The sequence below is a fragment of the Panthera leo genome, chromosome F2, assembly GCF_018350215.1.
Source record: "Panthera leo isolate Ple1 chromosome F2, P.leo_Ple1_pat1.1, whole genome shotgun sequence".
Lineage (NCBI taxonomy): Eukaryota > Metazoa > Chordata > Mammalia > Carnivora > Felidae > Panthera > Panthera leo.
Genome location: NC_056695.1, coordinates 44135822 through 44156717, shown reverse-complemented (window position 1 = coordinate 44156717; position 20896 = coordinate 44135822). Strand labels below are relative to the sequence as shown.

The window sequence follows — 20896 nt, the reverse complement described above, 5'->3', positions numbered from 1 at the left end:
AAAATAGACTCAAGAAGAAATAGAAAGCCCAAACAGACTAGCGACTGTTAAAGAAATTGAATTTGTTGTGAAATATATCCTCTCTACAGAAGGCACCACCCCGGATGGCTTACGAGTACGTTCTACTAGCTCTTGAGGACTTCTTCTCTCATGGATCCTATATGAATTCCTTCCCAAAGACCCATGCGACCCTAAAGCACGACAGGTAGACCCTCTTGACTCTGCAGTATCATCGGCATCCAAAACCACGCCATCCTGGCACACTATAGATACTCAATGCACACCTGTTTAACAAATGGAATAGGTGATAAAACTGAGGCAAATCATGAAACAAAAAATAACATATTAGAACTAAACGATTTGGGTACAGAAACATAACTAGGTAAAATCAATGGCTTTCCTATTCCTCTGCATTTTGGAGACAAATTCAAGTTTGACTGGACTAGGGGAGTGGAGGAGCCTGCTTCCTTCAGTAGATGGGACAATCACACAGGACAGCCACAGGGAGACAGGCATCTGAGCACAGTATGGACAAATGGTACCTCTAGGAGAAGGGAACACTTCCCTGGCTACCCCAGCAATGAGTCTCAAACTTTTAAGGATTCTGCATCTTTCACTTGGCCTAACATAGCTTGTAATGTGGGGATTCTCAGGACATATTCATTCAGTCAATGGATCCCGTAGACTGGAACAAGTCCTGATGTCAGGCTGGGGAATTAAGAGCTAGAGATGGAAAGCAGCTTCTAGCAGCCTTTGCCAGGTCTGAGCCCTCTGGACGAGATTCCTCCAGTTTACGTTATGGTCCAACCTGACTTTAAAGGCCCCTGAGGCTCATTCTCCCTAGGTTTCTCAAAGCCAAACGCCCCACAGTGTACGTCACCCATCGTGCCTTTCTGAAGGCCCCTCCTGGCTCTGAACCCATGTCGTCAGATGCCTACATTCCTCTTGTTTCTCCCCCCAGACCCTTCCCCTGCATCAGCTCTTTGTACATCTGGCCATCAGCTTCCTCTTTGATGTTCTCACTCCTTGGCTGGCTGCAGCCTTATGATAACTTCTCCCTCCTCCTCCCTTCCCAGCCCCACCATCCTCTGAGCAGCCAAAATACACGTTGCCCTCCTTTCATCTTCCCCTGTAAATCAGCCTATTCTGGATATATTGAAAGAAGGCTTTTCTGAGCTAGTGGTTCTAATTCTTGGCTTTTGAAAAATCTTATTCGGACTTGGCTTCCCATCCTGGCTATGCTGCATTCATTTCCCATCTGCAGCCCTAGGACGTTGGCTGTCCAACCCACCATGTTTGTCCAACCCGCTTTAAGGACTCAGAAATATCCACATCTCTGAAGTCTTTGAGTGTGCTTCTCCGGTGTAACTCAGCAACAGTTTTATCACAGGAACATGTCAGAGAAGACATGCTGTCCTCCACAAATGAAAGTGAAAAGCAAAGCAACTGGCTGTGAGGTGAACTGCGTCCCCCACAATTCACTAGTTGAAGTCTTAACCCTAGTACCTCAGAATGTCACTGTATTTGGAGATGGGATCTTTAAAGAGGTAATTAAAGTGAGGTCTTAGGCTGGGCTCTAATCTAATACGACTGGCATCCTTATAAGAAGAGGAAATTTGGGGGCACCTGGGTAGCTCAGTCAATTAAGCATCTGACTCTTGATTTTGGCTTATGATCTCACAGTTTGCAGAATCGAACCCCAAGTCAGGCTTGGCGCGAAGCGTGGAGGCTACTTGGGATTCTCTCCCCCTCTGCCCTTCTTCCCTGCTCGAGAGTGCCTGTTCTCTCTCTCTCTAAAATAAAAAATAAAAATGAAAAAAAAAAAAGAAGAGGAAATGTAGGTGTAGACAGGTACAGAGAGAAGAGCAGGTGAGGACACCCGGAAATGGCAGCTAGCTGCAAGCCTAGGAAGGAAGCCTTAGAAAAAACTGACACCTTGCCAACCTTGATCTTGGACTTCTAGCCTCCAGAAAGGTGAGAAAATAAATGTCTGTCATTTAAGCCACCCAGTGTATGGGACTTTGTTATGGCAGACCTAACAAACTAATACACAACTCAAGTCTCCATAATATTTCCTCTCCAGGATAAATGAAATGTTTATAGGCTGATCATTCAAGGCAACTCTTTGAAACAGCTCCTCTTGCTATTTTCAGTACCTAGTGGTCATTAAATATTTAAGTGTGAATTTTTTTAAGTAAAGATGATTATTGTTTATAATCATTTCAAAAGAATATAGAACATTCTTTTAATATTTTCAGTGGGGACATGAAGATATATAAAGCATGTTATCAAATATGCAAATGACTCTAAATTGCTACATTAAGAAGGAAAAAGATATGACTCAAAAATGAGGAACTGAAATGAAGAAGATAAAATTTAGCACAAAAAAAGCGAAGTATCCCACTTATGTTAAAAACACCTGCTATATGTCAGCTACTAAGCCAAGTGTACTAAAGGTCTAGTCTTAATAACTGACTACAAGCCCTCCGTGAATTAACCAAAAAAGCGAACACAATTAACCTGTAATCATTCTTTTCATTCATTCAGTTACCATTGCCAGAAGTGAAACTCAGGGATTCAACAAATTATATGTTGCCAGTCACTAAAAATTTCTCAGTTTCTCCCTTGTTTAAACTATGTGCTTGGAAAGGCTCCTAAGGCAGATTGTTCTTGGAAAGCAAATATTTAGCTTTTTTTTTTTTTTTTTTAAATAGGGAAGAAAGTCCTTATCTTCCAGTTCATTTCCTAATTCCACAGGCAACTCCATAGAATCTTGGAATGTGAGGGTTTGCCGAGGAGAGGTTTATTTAAGCTTCTACACCCAAGGCTTCCAACATCCCTGAAGCCTGAGGAGGCAAGTTGTTTCCTTCCTGGAATAATCTGGTGGCTACAAAACTTCATATGAAAGAAAAATCTGTGTCCTTGAAAGCACAAGTGTTTGGTTCTGCATCTCCTCTTCAAGGTCTTAATAACAAGTCTGGACTCATCCATAACAGCCTTCAGAGAGCCCTTCTGCATCTTCTATTTGTTCAAGCTAAACTTTCTCAAGTCTTTCAAATGTTTTCCACATGCCCTAGCTTCAGAAACCTTCACCAGCCCTGTGGCTCCTCTCTAAAAATGCCTCTTTGCTCATTTGTTAGTTCATTTACTCTTCTCTAGGTATCTACCGAGTGCCTGTTGTGTTCCTGGCACGTTACTAATCACTGCCAATACAACATAGACAATGAAGCAGGCAATCGCTGTACAGGCTGTAAGTGCTGTGCTGAGACATATGGCATGCTGGGGGGATGCATTGTTGGGGTATTAAATGCCAACCTAAAAGACTGGGAATGCTTCCAGTGAGTCCTAAAAGATGAGTCCAATTCGGTTGGATAAAAGAGAAGAGGCAGGGTTGCAGAAAAGGGTTTGAGCAGAGGAAAAGGTAAATTGTATTCTCATATTCTACCTCTGCCGCTCAATGGTTACATGACTTTGAGCAAGCCATTTAGCCTCTGTAAGCTTCAGTGTCTTCATCTGTAAAATGGGAATAATAATACCATGCAGAATAAACTGGGAACTACCTAGTACAGTGCCTGACACATAGTAGATGACCCCCCAACCCAAAAAAAGATAGACCTCATTATCATTACTTTATTATCGTCAGTGAGGGAGACCTGGGACGTGATTGGCCAGAGGGGTAAGACTGTATGGCTTGCCTTTCCAAGAGGACAAGCCATCAAAGAGAAAAGAAGAGTGGCTATGTCAGTCACAGAGAGGGATGTTCCCCGCCGTGATCCCCATGCACGCACACTGCAGCTGCCAAACAGATAGGCAAGCTGAGGATAGAACATCCTGGAACTGAAGAAGGAAATGAGGGAGGGTGGGAAAGATTTAAGAGGGAGAGATAAAGGAGAGTTACAGAAGAAGAAGGGGATAAAGAATCTAAGAGAAGAGAAAGGAAGAAAGAAGGAGAGAGAGAGAATCTGTAGGAGAAAAAAAAAAAAATCATTGTTTTCCCCATTGGCTAGGAAAGCTTTTAACTTTGTAGCTTATTGGAAGTCACATACTATGCTTAAAAAAAAAAAATTCTGGGGCGCCTGGGTGGCTCAGTCGGTTGAGCGTCCGACTTCGGCTCAGGTCATGATCTCACGGTCCGTGAGTTCAAGCCCCGCGTCGGGCTCTGTGCTGACAGCTCAGAGCCTGGAGCCCGTTTCAGATTCTGTGTCTCCCTCTCTCTGCCCCTCCCCTGTTCATGCTCTGTCTCTCTCTGTCTCAAAAATAAATAAACGTTAAAAAAAAAATTAAAAAAAAATTCTTCCAATGTTAATTACAAGATAGGAATGAGGAATTCAGTTTATGCAGTTTATTAAACACGAGTGATAACAGAGACATTAGTTTATATATAAAACAGAGCAGAGGCATGAAGAGATGCATTTAAAGATCTTTTTTTAAACGTTTATTCATTTTTGGTAGAGAGAGACAGAGTGCGAGAGGAGGAGGGGCAGAGAGCGAGGGAGACACAGAATCTGAAGCAGGCTCTGGGCTCTGAGCTGTCAGCACGGAGCCTGACGTGGGGCTGGAACTCACGAACCGTGAGATCGTGACCCGAGCCGAAGTCGGACGCTTAAGTCTGACTGAATCACCCAGGCGCCCCAAGCGAGGCATTTTATGCCTCTGGGCTGAGCAGCAGCCATGACAGCCCCTCCACTGAGTCCTTGATTCCAGCTGCAGTTGTAAAGCAGAGGATGCTGTGGAGGGCTGAAGAGGGGGGTGTGATTTTACTTCAAAGGATTTTATTTTTGAAAAGCCTTTGCTATAGTTAAAACAATTTGATTAGCTCTACGCATTAACCTTCAGTATAATTGGTTCTGATGACAAAGACACACACCAGCCGCTTGATGGTTCAGATGTGTGCTAATCACTCTGCTGTAAGAGGCCGGCTCCCAATGCAGGCTGGGGGCCCACCTTTGCCAACTCCCCACCCCGGGGTAGAAAATCGCCAGCAGCTTATTTTCAAAGCTTCAGAAGGGGTGGGCCCAGCCCACAGTTTATTCTCTCCAACTGCAGTTTCTTAGCAGAGGTTACTCATCCTGCAATGTTTCTGGCTCATGCCCCACAGCATCTCCTCCTTAAGATCTTTGCCTCCTGCCCATCCCCCCACCCCACCCCACCTTCTAGATTTCTGTTCTACAGTGGTTCTCAAATGGAGATCTCCAGAAATGCGCCCAACTCAGACCTACTGAATCAAATACTCTGGGCTCAGGGACCAGTAGTCTGTGTTCTAACAAGCCTTTCAGGAGCTTCTGATGTGCAATGAAGTTTGAGAACCACTGTTCTGCTGCCTGATCCCAGTGCCCCCTTACCCCCTTGCCTGATCCTACTGCCTGATCTCACTGCCCCCAGCCCCCCACCCCCTACCTGATCTCACTGCCCCCATCCCCCACCCCCTGCCTGATCTCACTGCCCCCAGCCCCCCACCCCCTACCTGATCTCATTGCCTCACCCGACCCCCTTGCCTGCTCCTATTGCCCCCAACACCCCTGCCTGATCCTACCTCCCCACCTTTGCTCCCAGCTCAATCCTACTGCCCCCTCTACCTCTCTGCCTGACCCTACTACTCTATCCCACCCCTCTGCCTAATACTGCTGTTTCATCCCCTCTCCCACCCCCCCACTTGATTCTACTGCCCCACCTCTTCTGTCTCCAAACTTCTGCCCCCTCAGTCTCCAGAATATGGCTCCGCCTTGGCTCTCCCACCTGGAGAAAGTGGAAGAAAGCCAAGGATCGAAGTGGGCGTTTCACCACAAGAGCCAGAGAAGGAGCGTCTGGGAGGCCCAGAATCAGTGATGTCACCACACCTTAGATGAGACATGAAGATCACGGACTTCAACCACCTCCCTTTGTAGATGAACAGACTGCAGGACAGGGCGACTTGCCCAGTGTCACTTGCTAAGTAGAAGTGGAACCAAGACCAGAAGCATCCAAACGGGGATGAAATCAGCCATCTGTGCATCTCATCCTCTCAGTCGTTCAACAAGCACTGAGCTTTCCCGAGGACAGGACGGACCAGTGCAGGCCTTGAGGTCCGCAGACCTCGGGGTAACTGACAGAAGCAGCAGCACCTCCAAATGCAGATGGGCATTTCATGGCCTGCTCAAAAACTCCTGGTCAGCGAGCAAGCTCGAGGGTGAGGTGCCCTCTTCTTTGTTCAAACACATATCTTTCCCTGAGCTGCGCATCTTCTCCCTAAGAGGGGTGGCAGTGGGCACCTTTTCTTTCTGGGTTTGCAGAAGCCTTGACAAGTTTGCCAAATCGCTTAACTTCTCTGAGCCTGGGCTTCCTCTTCTGCAAATGAGATAAGCCAGTAACCACCTTGCAGTGTTTTATCTCTTTTCTCTCGGATTAAATGAGCTAGCTGGTCCCAACTCACAGCAGGGGCTCAGTAAATGAGAGTAGCCTCCAGAGGTGCTGTGAGACGTGAGAAACAGTCTTTATCTTCAAAGGTTTGTAGTCTAGCGGTAAAAACAAGTACAAAAATAACTAGAATAGGAATCCATCTTGAGTGGGTGCCACTATTACCCCCGGAAATACAAGGCAGATGGGGTTGACACCTTGGGAGAGGACCTGCGGTGTCTGTGGCCGAGGCCAAGAGGGTCCCACCTGGTTGGGAGAGGGAAGAGCTGGCCCTGGATGATGCACAGGCCTCCGCTAAGGGAAGATATTCCAGGTAGAAGAAAGAGAGTGTACAAAGCCCCTGAAAGCACAGGGAATGAGACACAAGTTCAAATCGTGATAAGGTGGCTTCAGGGCATGTAAGATTTGTGGCCTCAATGGGTCTGTCACTTGAGGAGCCAAAAGCTCTGATGGCCTCTGGCATGTGCTTTTCCTCCCTCACTGAGAGTGCCAACACTTGTCAATTAGGAGGATTGTTTTAGGATGTGGAAATTCATTTACTGGCAGCCAACACTTGAAAATGTGAATAATTATCAACGTAAGCAAAAACTGCCATTGGCAACAGAGAGTAGGACATTCTTACACTTAATTCTCTTGGCCAGCCAATTCCTTCGGTCATGCGGCTAATTTAGGAGGTTTCGGGTCCTTATATGAAACACATTGCATTTTTACTAATATTTTGATGTCAGATTTAATTGGAAATGTGTGCAAAGATGGAAGTAAGTCCCTTATAAGTACTGTGACTGCCAAGGAACAGAACTTGGGGCTGTATGCTATGAGTTCTTAGACTGTCTTCATTAGCTTTATTTTTAACTGGTAAGTTAACTGTTGTTAAATTTCACTGAATTCTGTAGCCTGTACCCCTGAACACCTCTGACCCCTGGAATTTTCCCTAGCAGAGCGTGTGCGTGTGTGTGCACGTGTGTGCGTTCGCTGGGGGAGTGGTGGTTCAGCTCCCACCACCTGTTAACCGTACTATGGGGCTAGTCTCCTTTAGAGGCTCTGCCTCCCACTTGTCTCTTAAAACATAAACATGAATTCCATGTGTACTACTGATGTGAAGGGGAATCTATCACAAGGAAAGGAAAAGGTTTCGAGGTTACTTAGCAGAAATAAAATGGGCTACATTGGTAAACTGAGAGAAGGATGCACGTGTCAACAAGACCTTGTAAAAGACAAAAGAGGGAGAGCCAGCTGGCAGAAGTGTAGACAGTTTGTGTACTCTTGCTCTAGGAGTAAGGAGAGTCAAGAGTACAGTGGGTTAAGGTTTCCAAAAAGGCTGATATGAATCCAGTGGTTGTCCTGGCAACAGGTCCACCCCCCTCCCCCAAGTAATAAAGAGAAAAAATGTGCACATGCAAGACAGAGGTAGTTCGGGTGGAGGCAACATGACCTCTGGTTAGCCCCTCCTTGAAGGGGGCCTAAGGAGGAGGTGGGGAGTTTGGGAGGGGATGTGGGCCACTGATAAAGGAGGAGTACAGAGGGGAAGATTCTGGAGGCTTCCGCCGGCTTATTCTCTGGGTACGGCCCATCCTGCAGCTCCAATTCCACTTACTGGCATTGTTGCCGGGAGGGGACTTGGGGCTAGAGAATGCGTTCTGTCATTTTCTGGTGGCCTCGGCAAGTATAGGCTCTCCCTGCCCTTTGCCACAGCCCACGAGGACTGAGACTGTCCAGATGGCACAGTGAGCGGACAGGGAGTCAGCAGTGATCACCATTGTTGCCTGGTTAAAGTCTCCCAGGCATTCCCACCCCTGCCCTAAGTGATTTGGTTCCCTCCCCCAGGCTGTCTCCAGCTCAGACCACCCACCTCACAAGCATGGCGGTCTCCAGTGCCTGACCAGGTCCCACCTCCACGCTCCAGCCTCACTCCTCCCCCCTGCCCGCTCAGATCCTCAGGGAGGATCTCCACCTTCACTAGGAATGCAGCCCTGAACCAGCTGTTTGCAAAGTGTGGTCTGGGGACCCATAAGGGTCCCTGAGAGCACTTCAAAGGGTCCATGAGGTCAGAACTATATCCATAATAGCACTAATGTTTGCCTTTTATATTCTTATTCTCTCACGATTATATAGAGTGCAAAAAGTTTACTGATGTGGTTTTAGGTTCTGCAACTAAGCTTTAAGAAACCATCATTTGTCAAGTTTTGGTGTCATATCAAAGAAGAATATCCACGATTATCTGAAAAGGCTATTAGAATGCTTTTCCTAACATGGACAAAACTAGAAGGTATTGTGCTGAGTGAAATAAGTCAGTCGGAGAAAGACAGGTATCATGTTTTCACTCATGTGTGGATCTTGAGAAACTTAACAGAAGACCAGGGGGAAAGGGAAGGGGGAAAAATAGGGAGGCAAACCATAAGAGACTCTTGAATACAGAGAACAATCTGAGGGTTGGTGGGGGAACGGAAGAGAGGGGAAAATGGGTGATGGGCACTGAGAAGGGATGGTTGGGATGAGCACTGAGTGTTGTATGTAGGCGATGAACCATGGGAGTCTACCCTAGAAACCAAGAGCACACTTTATACACTGTATGTTAGCCAATTTGACAATAGGTTATATTTAAAAAAAAAAAAAAGAATGCTTTTCCTTTGTCAGACTACATATCTGTGTGAGGCCATATTTTTTTCATGTAGTCCAACCAAAACAACATTTCATGACAGACTAGATGAGGTGAGAATCCAGCTGCCTTTGATTAAGCCAGACATTAGGGTTGCTTGGGTGGCTCAGTCAGTTAAGCATCCAACTTCGGCCCAGGTCATGATCTCACTGCTCGTGGGTTCAAGCCCCGCATTGGGCTCTGTGCTGACAGCTCAGAGCCTGGACCCTGCTTCAGATTCTGTGTCTCCCTCTCTCTCTGCCCCTCCCCTGCTCATGCTTTTTCTCTCTCTCTCAAAAATAAATAAACATTAAATTTTTTTTAAAAAGCCAGACATTAAGTTGGTTTATAAAAATGTAGAACAGTGCTGTTCTTCTCACTATTTTTTTTAATTTAGAAAATGTCATTTTTTTATACTAGTATTTTATGTTATGGCTTATGTTGGGGGTTTATTTTTTTTTAATTAATGAATTAACTAAGTAAAATATTTTTTAAGTGTTTATTTTTAAGTGTTTATTACATGTCTGTCTGCCCCACTACTTCCTAATGGCAGTTGTTCTTTCTAAAGCCCCCACATCTGCCAAGCAGCAGAAACTCCAGATGGATGAATGAAGTACGGGAGGAGCCTACGTGGACACACATCACCACTGATTACCACCTGAGCAGCCTGGAAACATGCACAGGAGGAACAGATAAATACTGCATTATTTTTTTTTTTAATTGGCTCAAGCTGTTACTGGAACCCTGACTTGAATTTAGACATAAAATATAAACTTCTCTTTAAAAAAATCAGAAAGCCCAAATGAAGAATTTACCCTAAGAAACAATTCTGTTTCTCTGTTAAACTTGCACGGACCACCCTTGCAAGTAAGCAGCTAGTGAAATACAGCATGTAGTGCATACCATAACTACAGCCAAAATGATTTGCCACAGAAGTGAAATGTGCCTGGGCAATGTTTAGAACATAAAAAACAAAAAGTCGAGAAAAGCAAACGCCCATAAAATGTCAGACACCATATGGGGCGCCTGGGTGGCTCAGTCGGATAAGCGACCGACTTCGGCTCAGGTCATGATCTCACCATTTGTGGGTTTGAGCCCCGCGTCAGGTTCTGTGCTGACAGCTCAGGGCCTGGAGCCTGTTTCGGATTCTTTGTCTCCCTCTCTGCCCCTCCCTTGCTCATGCTCTCTCTCTCTCCCAAAAATAAATAAATAAAATTTAAAAAAAATTTTTTTTAAATGTCAGACATCATATTTTAAGAATGAAGAGAAGGTCACATGACCAGGGCAAGGACTACAACGAATGTGGCTTCTGTATCTTCGTTCCCTGTCAAAGGAGACCAAAAGCAGGTAACACACGAGGACCCAGGCCAAAGTTGTGGTGTTTGCCCTTCCGGCTTCATGACTCTCACTGAACCACGTTCACGAGTCAAGCAGCCCTCTGGAGCGTCCGGGAGTAGCCACTGGCCACTCTCTGGGGTGGGGACATGTGCCATGCTCCATCCTCCTGCGTGTCCCTGGCGCATTCTCCAAATGGCAAAATGAGAAACAGGAGGCAAAACTGGATGTGGGGTTGATGCCTTTGGCAAAACAGGACGCCGTCTCTTGTGTCAGAAGACAAGGGGTTTCTACGTCAGAGCCTGAACTTGGGGTGAAGGAGAGGACAGTGAGTGCTGACAACTAGGGAAGACCCAGTGTGTGTGTGGCTGGGGAGGGGGAGGAGGCATTTAGGGCTGAGAGGAAGATGCTTTTCCAGCTAAGTGTGTGGTGGCTCATACTGAAAGCCCCGTCAGAAACCTAACTGCTGGTGATCTAGGGGTCAGGCATTTTCCACTCTCTCTCTCTCTCTCTTCCTCCATGTGTGTGTGTGTGAGTGTGTGTATAGCTATAGATATATGGATATATGGATATCTAGATACAGATATCTATATAGATAGACAGATGGACAGGTATATTTGTCATCTTGAAATTGTTTTTAAAAAGCCCTTCAGTGTAGTAAACATCCTCCAGTCCTTGCCATTTTTGCAAAAGTCTTACGTTTAAGTCACTATGGAGATGGAGATTCTCAGAAGACTAAAGACATGGAAGGCCCAGAATCAGGGGGCCATCATTCAGTTAACATGAGTGAGGATTCCAACCTCTCAAAACAAAGTTTTTTTGGGTTCCCCCTGGTCTCTGATTATAATTTTGAATGCTGAGGCTACCAGTCAATAGGGTAGTTCTCTCAATGGACTTCGTAGGGAGTCCGATTCTGTCAGCTGGCCCACAAGCTATAAAACACAGTTTCAGAGAACGACTTCGTAAAATGACAGTTGTGGTTAAACTACCATTCATGGCATACCTACAATTTACATGTATTACCTTATTTTCTCCTCACAAAAATATTCCGAGGTCAGCATTAATATTCCCATTCTATGGATGAGGAAACTGAACCTCAGAGAGACAACACTGGCTAAGTATACACATCTGGTAAGTACCAGAGCCAGGACTTGAACCCAGGTCTATGCCAAAACCCACTCCCTTTCCACCGGCCAACCTTCCTATTGCTTCCACACCCTGGGCTTCCCAGAGCCCGTGTTTACAACCAGATTCATTTATCCATATCTATGTGTTTTCATGACCTTTTCCTTCTCTTGGAGAAAGAGGAAGATTCACCTGAAGAAAACGTGTTTGCAACAGAAGCCCAACATTTTCTATTCCTAATATCTTGATCTGGCTCACAGTGCCCTCACCTCTCTTCTGTGGCCGCTCCCACCTCCCACAAGCCGGCCTGCTCTTTTCCCCATGCTGCCATGCAGATAAGCTGAACAGATCCAATAAAAAACTCCTATCACACCCCTGTCCAGATAAGTACACCAGGACCTTTTCAGATCTTTTCCTTGTGTATTGGAGAAAAGTCGTGAACCTCAGATTAAACGGAAGGCCTTGAAATAGAAGGGTGTGATTTCATTTGGAAAACCCCATGCACCCATTGCCTATGAGATCTGCTCCCCACCCCTCCCCACACACCCAGCAGGAGTCCCAGGGAGGAGCTTCCCGACTGACGTGTGTCCACCTCCTAGCCTGGACGTCTGCCCTCAACCACCTCTTCCCTCCTGCTTCAGCGACAGAGGCATCGACACTCACCCAGGAGGGCCGTCTGGGGGTGAGTCCGAGCGTGTCTCCCTCTGGACACGGACCTCGAGGGAGGCCGCTCCCTGGCCTCAACAGGGAGGAGAAGGAGGATCTGTCCGAGGACCAGCAGAAAGCAGCCCACCAGCATCTTCTCCATCTTCAAGAAGAGGAAGAGGGGCAAGGCTGTGACAAATACAAGAAGAGGAGAGAGCAGGGTGAGATTTCCAGAAATCCTTGAATTCTAGGTGCTATAGACCCGCCGTTTCACCTTTTCAGTGTCAGACATGCCACTTGTCTTTAAAATGCCATTCGTGGGGCGCCCGGGTGGCTCAGTCGGTTGAGCTTCTGACTTCAGCTCAGGTCATGATCTCACGGTCTGTGAGTTCGAGCCCCGCGTCATGCTCTGTGCTGACAGCTCAGAGCCTGGAGCCTGTTTCAGAGTCTGTGTCTCCCTCTCTCTCTGACCCTACCCCTCATGCTCTTCTCTGTCTCAAAAATAAATAAGCATTAAAAATTTAAAAAATAAAAAAATAAAAAAAATAAAATGCCATTTGTGGGGGCGCCTGGGTGGCTCAGTCAGTTAAGCATCCGACTCTTGATTTCAGCTTAGGTCATGATCTCATGGTTTGTAAGACTGAGCCCCGAGTCGGGCTCTGCGCTGACAGTGTGGAGCCTGCTTGGGATTCTCTCTCTCTCCCTCTCTCTCTGTCCCTCCCCCGCTCTTGCTCTTTCAAAATAAATAAATAAACTTTTAACAATGCCATTTATGTGTTTGATCCTTAAGAACTCTAGCAACTTCCATTAGTAGGTCCTTGGATACTCTGATGGCATGCATACTAAAATTTTTCATCACTTTTGTATCTGTAAGACCGAATGGAAAACTTGAGGGGAAAAATACATATATCTACTGAAGTTTCTCCTCAATTAAGTTTATTATCAATTATTTATAATCACATTCTACCTCTTGGATTTGAAAAAGGAAAAACTAGGGGTGCCTGAGTGGCTTAGTCTGTTAGGCATCTACCTCTCGGTTGCGGCTCAGGTCACGATCTCATGGTTCATGGGATTGAGCCCCACGTCAGACACTGGGCAGCTCAGAGCCTGCTTGGGATTCTCTCTCTCCTTCTCTCTCTGTCCCTCCCTCACTCACACGGGCACACACACGCTTTCTCTCTTTCTCTCTCTCTCAAATAAACTAAAAAAAGTTTTAAGAAAAAGGAAAAATTATATCTGAACATTACAAGTAACATTATTCCTTCAGTCTAATAACAGTGGATGGCACAAATTAATATATATAAATTTCCCAAGGAAATCATATATGGCTGGCCTCACGTAGCACTGCAGAGTGAGCTTCCTAGCCTCCCTGCCTCCCACACACATCTATTTAGAGGCAGCATGGTGTAGTGCTTAAAGGCTTGGACTCTGGCATAGAACTTCCTGGCTTTATGCCTTGACTCTGATGCTCACTAACTGTGTATGACCTTGGGCAAGCTACTTAACCTCCCAAGCTTTATGCGAAGATGCGGTAATACTAGTTAACTGAGTGAGTTGATACACATAACTAAAGCATTGAGAATAGTGCCTGGCACCCATGGAGAGGTGGGGACAAGCAAAGGAGCAAAGGGGCTGGGGGACCAGAGAAGAATAGGATCAAACCCAATTTGAGCATGAAGCTCTCAGATGCATAAGGAATTTTAACCCTGAGTTGAGTTTCAGGTATCCACAGGAGCAAGGGGTCCTTCAAACCAGAGGGGCACTGTCTCTACAAAAATAGCACTGCCTTTACCCATTTTCTGTATTGGTGCCGGAGGCCAGCTGGTATAAAGGCTTAGAAGGATTCTAAGCAGGACAGTGAGAGGGTCACAACCAGGTTTTCACAGGATGGCCAATCTCAGTGCTTCACACGAGATGAGAAAGGTACTTGGCCACATGGTGAATGGTGTCAAGACTGTTCAGCCTGGAAAAACCTCATGGAGAAGGCAGTGTCCTGGAACTAGGTTTAAATTTATCCTCCCATTTTCTATGTGTAGAGTAAGTATCATAGCAATTTATTAATTTATATAAATTAGGTGGGGAGGAGGGAATATTTAAGGAGGAACAATAATTCAGTAACATCATCTGCATGTAAAATCTTTACTAAGTCCTCATCTTGTGCTTGGCGATTTCACCCAACTGACTTCATTTAATTCTCACACCTGTCTTGTAGAAATCAGGATTATTACTTCTGCTTTTTGGAGATGAGGAAACTGAGGCTCAGAGAAGCTCAGCGATTTGATCAAGGTCATGTAGCTAAAGTAAGTGGCAAGCAGAGATTCAAACCCAGGATAAGAAGGCCAATTACCAATTCTCTGATTAACAGAAAACTCAATTAGCTGCAAGTCAAGTCCCCAGAAGTCAATTCATGAAACGGCATAGCTATCTTCTCGTCAGAGGCAGGAAGAGGGCAGGGCCAGGGCAAGAACAGTTTCCCAAAACTTAAAAAAAAAAAAACAAAACAAAACCCAGTAATTTAGTGAATTGCTTTCAGGAACTGACCTGGAGATAAACCCAAGCCTGTGAACCTTCAAAGTCCACAGTTTTTCACACTTGCTGTATAGAGCTAGCTCACTTTTCACTACGCGTTAAATTTATTTTAAAAATAGCAAATGTTTATTCAGTGTTTACTATTTGCCAGGCACTGGGCCAAATGCTTTAAATGTATTAAGTCATTAATTCTTACAGTAACTCAGAGAAGTTAAGTAATTTGCCCAAGGTTATACAGCTGATAAAGCAGTGAAGCTTCAGAGAATACTGGCTCATTACTGATAACTACTACCCCCAACTTTTTAAGTAAATTAAACTCTTTACTAGATTGGTCCCTTTTCATAACTTAACATTTTTTTTCAACGTTTATTTATTTTTGAGAGACAGAGAGAGACAGAGCATGAGTAGGGAAGGGGCAGAGAGAGAGGGAGACACAGAATTCAAAGCAGGCTCCAGGCTCCAGGCTCTGAGCTGTCTGCACAGAGCCCGATGCAGGGCTCAGACCCACAAATTGTGAGATCATGACCTGAGCCAAAGTCGGACACTCAACCGACTGAGCCACCCAGGTGCCCCTCCCTTTTCATAACTTTAACTGTGAGATTCCTTCTGAGAAAAAGAAGAAAAGCTAGATTTTGCCTCTTTCTCTGGTCTTAAACCTACTATTTACTTTCAAGGTTCCTGGATACTTATCATATTTTATATGACATTATTAGTGTGTTATGTTATTTATATGTGATTTATTATTTTAATGTTCTCTCCTTCCTCCAAACTGACCAAATACAAAGTCCACCTTCATTTATTTCAAAATATATACAATGAGTTCTCAAAGCCCACTTCCAACCTGACATATTTGCTCTCAAATCCAAACATTTGCACACATCCAGGATGTGGTGAATAATTATCATTTTCAAGAAAACAATACCATTTCACGTGGTCGGGTTTACTGCTGATTCCAAGAAGTGTTTGTGTTTTCAGGTCCCCATTATTAACCAAAAGGCACTAAGAGTAGGTGAAGGGTAGGGAGTTAAAAATCAGTAGAACTTGGGGTGCCCGGCTGGCTCAGTCAGTAGAGCATATGACTCTTGATCTCAGAGTCATGAGTTCAAGCCCCAAGTTGGGCATGGAGCCTACATTAAAAAAAAAAAAAAAATTAAAAAGGAAATAAAATAAACAGCACAAGGGGCACCTGGGTGGCTCAGTCAGATAAGCGTCCGACTTCGGCTCAGGTCATGATCTGATCATGGTCCGTGGGCTCAAGCCCCGTGTCAGGCTCTGTGCTGACAGCTCAGAGCCTGGAACCTGCTTTGGATTCTGTGTCTCCCTCTCTCTCTATCCCTCCCCTGCTCACACTCTCTCTCTCAAAAATAAATAAACATTAAAAAAATAATAATAACAAAATAAAATAAACAGCACTAAGTACTTCTAGCTGTCTAACACTGAGCAGACAACACTGTGCCTCAGTTTCCTCATCTTTAAACTGGAGATAACAAATAGAGCTGGTTGCTACATTGATCAAATCAGTCCATATATATAAAGCACACAGAACACTGAGTGGCACACAGTAAGTGTTCAGTAAGGTTAGCTACTTGTTATCATTATGCAATCAAAACAATTAATATAAAGTACAAGTTATTCATGTTGTCATATTAAGCCAATTAATGAACATGAAATTAACCTCTGTGCTTTTTTATGACTATTATAATAAAATGACACAAAAATATATAACTTAAAAATACACGCTAGTATCTGAAAGAATTTAAACCTTTCCGTTCTTACAATGCAATGGCATGGCAAGTCACAGGCTGGTAGAAAAGATTTGCACAACATATCTGATCTATTACTGTTAGCCAGACTATATAAGCTCTTATAACTCAATAAGAAATTCTTATAACTCAGTAAGAAGAAGACAAACAACCCACCTGCAAATATGTGAAATATTTGAGTGGTCACATCAGCAAAGATGGTTGTCTAATGACAAATGACTGTATGAAAAGATGTTCAACATTCTTAGTCATTAGAAAAATGCAAATTAAAACCAGACTGACGACCACTCACAACTACGTGGATGGAACTAGAGGTATTGTGCTAAGCGAAATTAGTCAGTCAGAGAAAGACAAATATCATCTGACTTCACTCATATGAGGACTTTAAGATACAAAACAGATGAACATAAGGGAAGGGAAGCAAAAATAATATGAAAACAGGGAGGGAGACAAAACATAAGACTCTTAAATATGGAGAACAAATAGGGTTACTGGAGGAGGGGGGAGGGGGGATGGGCTAAATGGGGAAGGGGCACTAAGGAATCTACTCCTGAAATCATTGTTGCACTATATGCTAACTAACTTGGATATAAGTTTAAAAAATAAGTAAAACATGAATAATAAATGATAAAAAATAAATAGAAGAAAAAAAACCAGACTGACGGAGCACCTGGGTGGCTCAGTCAGTTAAGGGTCCAACTTCGGCTCAGGTCATAATCTCACGGTTTGTGGGTTTGAGCCCCACGTCAGGCTCTGTGCAGACAGCTCAGAGCCTGAGGCCTGTTTGGGATTCTGTGTCTCCCTCTCTCTGCCTCTCCCCCACATGTGCTCTGTCTCTCTCTATCTCAAAAAAATAAATAAACATTAAAACAAAAACAAAAACAAAAACAGAGTGAGATTCCATGACAAGTCCACTAGAAAAACTAAAATTAAAAAGACTGATATAACCAAGTACTGGTGAAGATATGAAGACACTAAAACCCTAATATATTGCTGGTAAGAATACAAAATGGTGCAGCCACTTTGGAAATCAAATTTCCAGTTTCTCTTAAAGTTTAAAACACACTTGCCAAATGACATAGCACAGGATGACCAATTGTCTTGGTTTGCCCATAATTGTCCATGGTTTAGCACTGAAAGTCCTGCATCCCAGAAAACTCCTCAGTCCTGGAGAGACTGAGATGTTTCACCTCCCTACCAGCAGCCCCAATCCTTGGAATTTACCAAAAAGATACGAAAACACAGCTACATAAAGACTTCTACTCAGATGCTCCCAGAAACTTTATTTATAAATGCTAAAAATTGGAGACAACCCAAATGTCCACATAATAGCAAATGGATAAATAAATTGTGGTGTGTCCATACAGTGGAATACTACTTGGCAATTAAAGTGATGAGGTACTGGATGAATCTTAAAATAATTATGCTGAGTGAAAGCAGGCAGATACAAAAAAATTATATACTGAATGGTTCTATTTATGTAACATTCAATAAAGAGCAACATTGTATGACAGAAAGCAGATCGGTGGTTCCAAGGGCCTGTGGGTGGCAAAAGATCAGCTACAAAGGGGCATGAGGGAAGTTTGGGGGGTGACAGAAGTGGTTAATAGCATGATTATGGTGGAGGTTACATGGCTTTATGCATTTGTCAGATTCATCAAACTGTCCACTTAAAAGTGATGAATTTCATCGCATGAAGTTATATTTCAAAAAAGCTGTTTAAAAGAAACTAAAGTGAATAGGGGAAAGAATACTGGATGCATGTCGACATAAAACCAGTAATGACAATATAGGCAAGACAGATTTTTTTAAAAATGCAATGGCAGTGAGGGGTGCCTGGGTGGCTCAGTCAGTTGAGCATCTGACTCTTGATTTTAGCTCAGGTCACAATCCAAGGGTTGTGGGATCGAGCGCTGTGTTGGGCTCCATGCTGAGCATGGAGCCTGCTTGGGATTCTCTCTCTTTCTCTCTCTCTCTCTCTCACTCTCAAGTTAAAAAAGAAATGCAATGGCAGTGGGGGCGCCTGGGTGGCTCAGTTGGTTGAGCATCCGGCTTCAGCTCAGGTCATGATCTCACGGTTTGTGAGCTCGAGCCCGCTGTCGGGCTCTGTGCTGACAGCTTAGAGCCTGGAGCCTGCTTGGGATTCTGTGTCTCCCTCTCTCTCTGCCCCTCCCCCGCTCACGCTCTGTCTCTCTTTATCAAAAAATAAATAAAATGTAAAAAAAAAATAAAGAAAGAAATGCAATGGAACAAGCATTTTGAAACAAGCAAAAATAAATGAGTGCATGGAACCCATATTCATAATGTTTCTCAGCTGGACACTTACAGCTGCTAGTATGTGAAGACCAGGAGCCAGTTCTAGCTGGAAAATGGACTGATGCTTGAGAAACAGTCCCTTCATGTATGGGCATAGGAGGATTGTTGTGCTGGGAAACAGAGGTTAATTCAATCTGAACAGATTCCATGAAGCATTTAGGGTCATGGAAAGAATATTTTTTAAAAAAATACATCAGCTTTGACTTTTGTTTGAACAATTTTTCTCCTCTCCGTGGGACAATGAATCTTTTCATTTAGCTTTAGCAAGGGGATGGGGAAGAGAGAGAGGAGATTGTTCTAACTCTGGGTTCTTCTAGGCATCACCATTCCAAGTAAATGGTCAGGCGAGTAGAATCGCATCAGAGCCAATAGGATGTACTATGGGCCTTAAGAGGAGAGGCCTGGCCCTATTACAATACCCTGTGTGACCTCAGTTAGGTGACTCACCTTTCTGGGCTTTAATTAATTAGCCGTAAAATGAGAGGCGTGACCTGGAAACAGTGTTTCTCAACCTAAACGGGACCACAGGCCAGTACAACCCTGCGATCCTAAGGCTGATATGACCTCCTACCAACGTGGGAAACTCTGCCTTCTGGACAAGAAGAGAAAGGGGGGAGGGCCACACCGTGAACTGGCCATTTTGTATATTGTCATCTCATTTAACCCCTACAATCATTCTGCGAGGTGGATGAGTTTCCAATTTTATGAATGGGACACTAGGATTCACAGATGGGAAGATACGCTTCAAGGCCCGAGAGCTTAGCTAAGTGACAAAGCCTATCCCTGCCATCTCGCAGGCAGCCTACTTGTTAGAAAAAAGATTTGGAATAGCCTCCCTAATGTTGAAAATTCTTGGACCTCAGATTCTATTGTTTTGCTCCTCAAAGGCCTCCCCTGTCAGCATGCTAACCACTCTCTGTGTTCACAGAGTCCCCCAGGACTGGAGCCACAGCAAGATCCGAGGCTCATCTTCCACCTGAGACCGGAATCCCCACCTCCTTCCTGCCTGTCTGGCCATCGGAACCCAACCACTGCTCAGACTCAAGGCCATGGCTTGCACGTGGCTTTAAATGTTAGACTGCCCTTTGCCTTCAAGTCGCCCTGACATTGCCTGTCTGTGATTTTTTCACCCAGTGAAAAAGGCCTGCTTGTCAGCTCAGCCTTTCCAAAGTTCAAACTCATCTTCTTCCACTCAAGCCCTTTCACGGTCAGGGTAGCCCATGTGCTCAGCCACCAGCCAGGAAACTTGCAGCCAGCCTCCATGTCTTCCTCGTATCACCATCACATTCACAAGTGGGCAAACCCTGGTTTCCCACCTCTCCCCGTCCCACCCTCCTGACTGTCCTATTGCCACAGCAAGGCTCTGTGCTCTCCTTTTCTCGCCCAGACTCTTCCCGGAGCTTCAGAACTGCTCTTTCTGCGTCCTTCACCCACTGGTTCTGGCCCTCCTCTGTTCAGAACCCATCTATGGCCTTACTACATCACATTAGTGGTCAAGGCTCTCCTTGACTGACCGCTGCCCACCCCTCCAACAATGGCAATCCCACAGCCACCCCGGACCTCCCACTGGGGCCTGAAGAACTGAGATTCTTGTCATAGCTGAGTGCCTCCATCCATGCTGCTCCCTTGGCCTGGAAGCTCTACGTTAGTCAAAAGTGCATTCATTCCTTGAGGCTCAGCTCATTGTGTCACCCACTCTCTAACATGTTCTCAATTTTCCCAATGAGGATCGACTTTCCTATACACCCCTGACAATGGGTTTGTTGTCTGCTCCAGCACTTGAGTTTTCTTGCTGCCATATCTGTCTCCCAGCCTCGTCTGTGAGCTGTTCCCTGGGACCATACATCGTCATCGCTGTATCACCCACATGCTGGGTGCTGAATTTTATAAATACATTTTTAGAAAATAGACAAATGTTGAATAAGCACATTTGTCGATGAATGAAAGATCGATAAATGTTGACTCAAACTGGCCCTAGTTCTGTAGCTGACAAGTGCCATGCCCTAACTCATGTCTTCGTATACATACTACATTTGCCTAACTACAGGTGACTCCAACGGCTATCTCTTATGATGGGAGGATCCCCTCCCTCAAATTTCTCAGCCAAGTTTCTCTGCCTGGGTGAAGGACGCCAGGCAGAAAGAGCAGTTCCGAA

General features: G+C 44.7%; 1 protein-coding gene across 2 annotated transcripts in view; it reads right to left on the bottom strand.

Moving 5' to 3' along the window:
• The window catches only part of MATN2 (matrilin 2), a 135402-nt gene that overhangs the window by 108961 nt on the left and 5545 nt on the right, over positions 1 to 20896 (bottom strand). For both annotated transcript variants that reach the window (XM_042923821.1, XM_042923820.1), the window contains exon 2: positions 12152 to 12322. In XM_042923821.1, the coding sequence (XP_042779755.1) occupies positions 12152 to 12296 (145 nt within the window). In that variant the 5' untranslated portion in view covers positions 12297 to 12322. The remainder of the gene's footprint in view (positions 1 to 12151; positions 12323 to 20896) is intronic.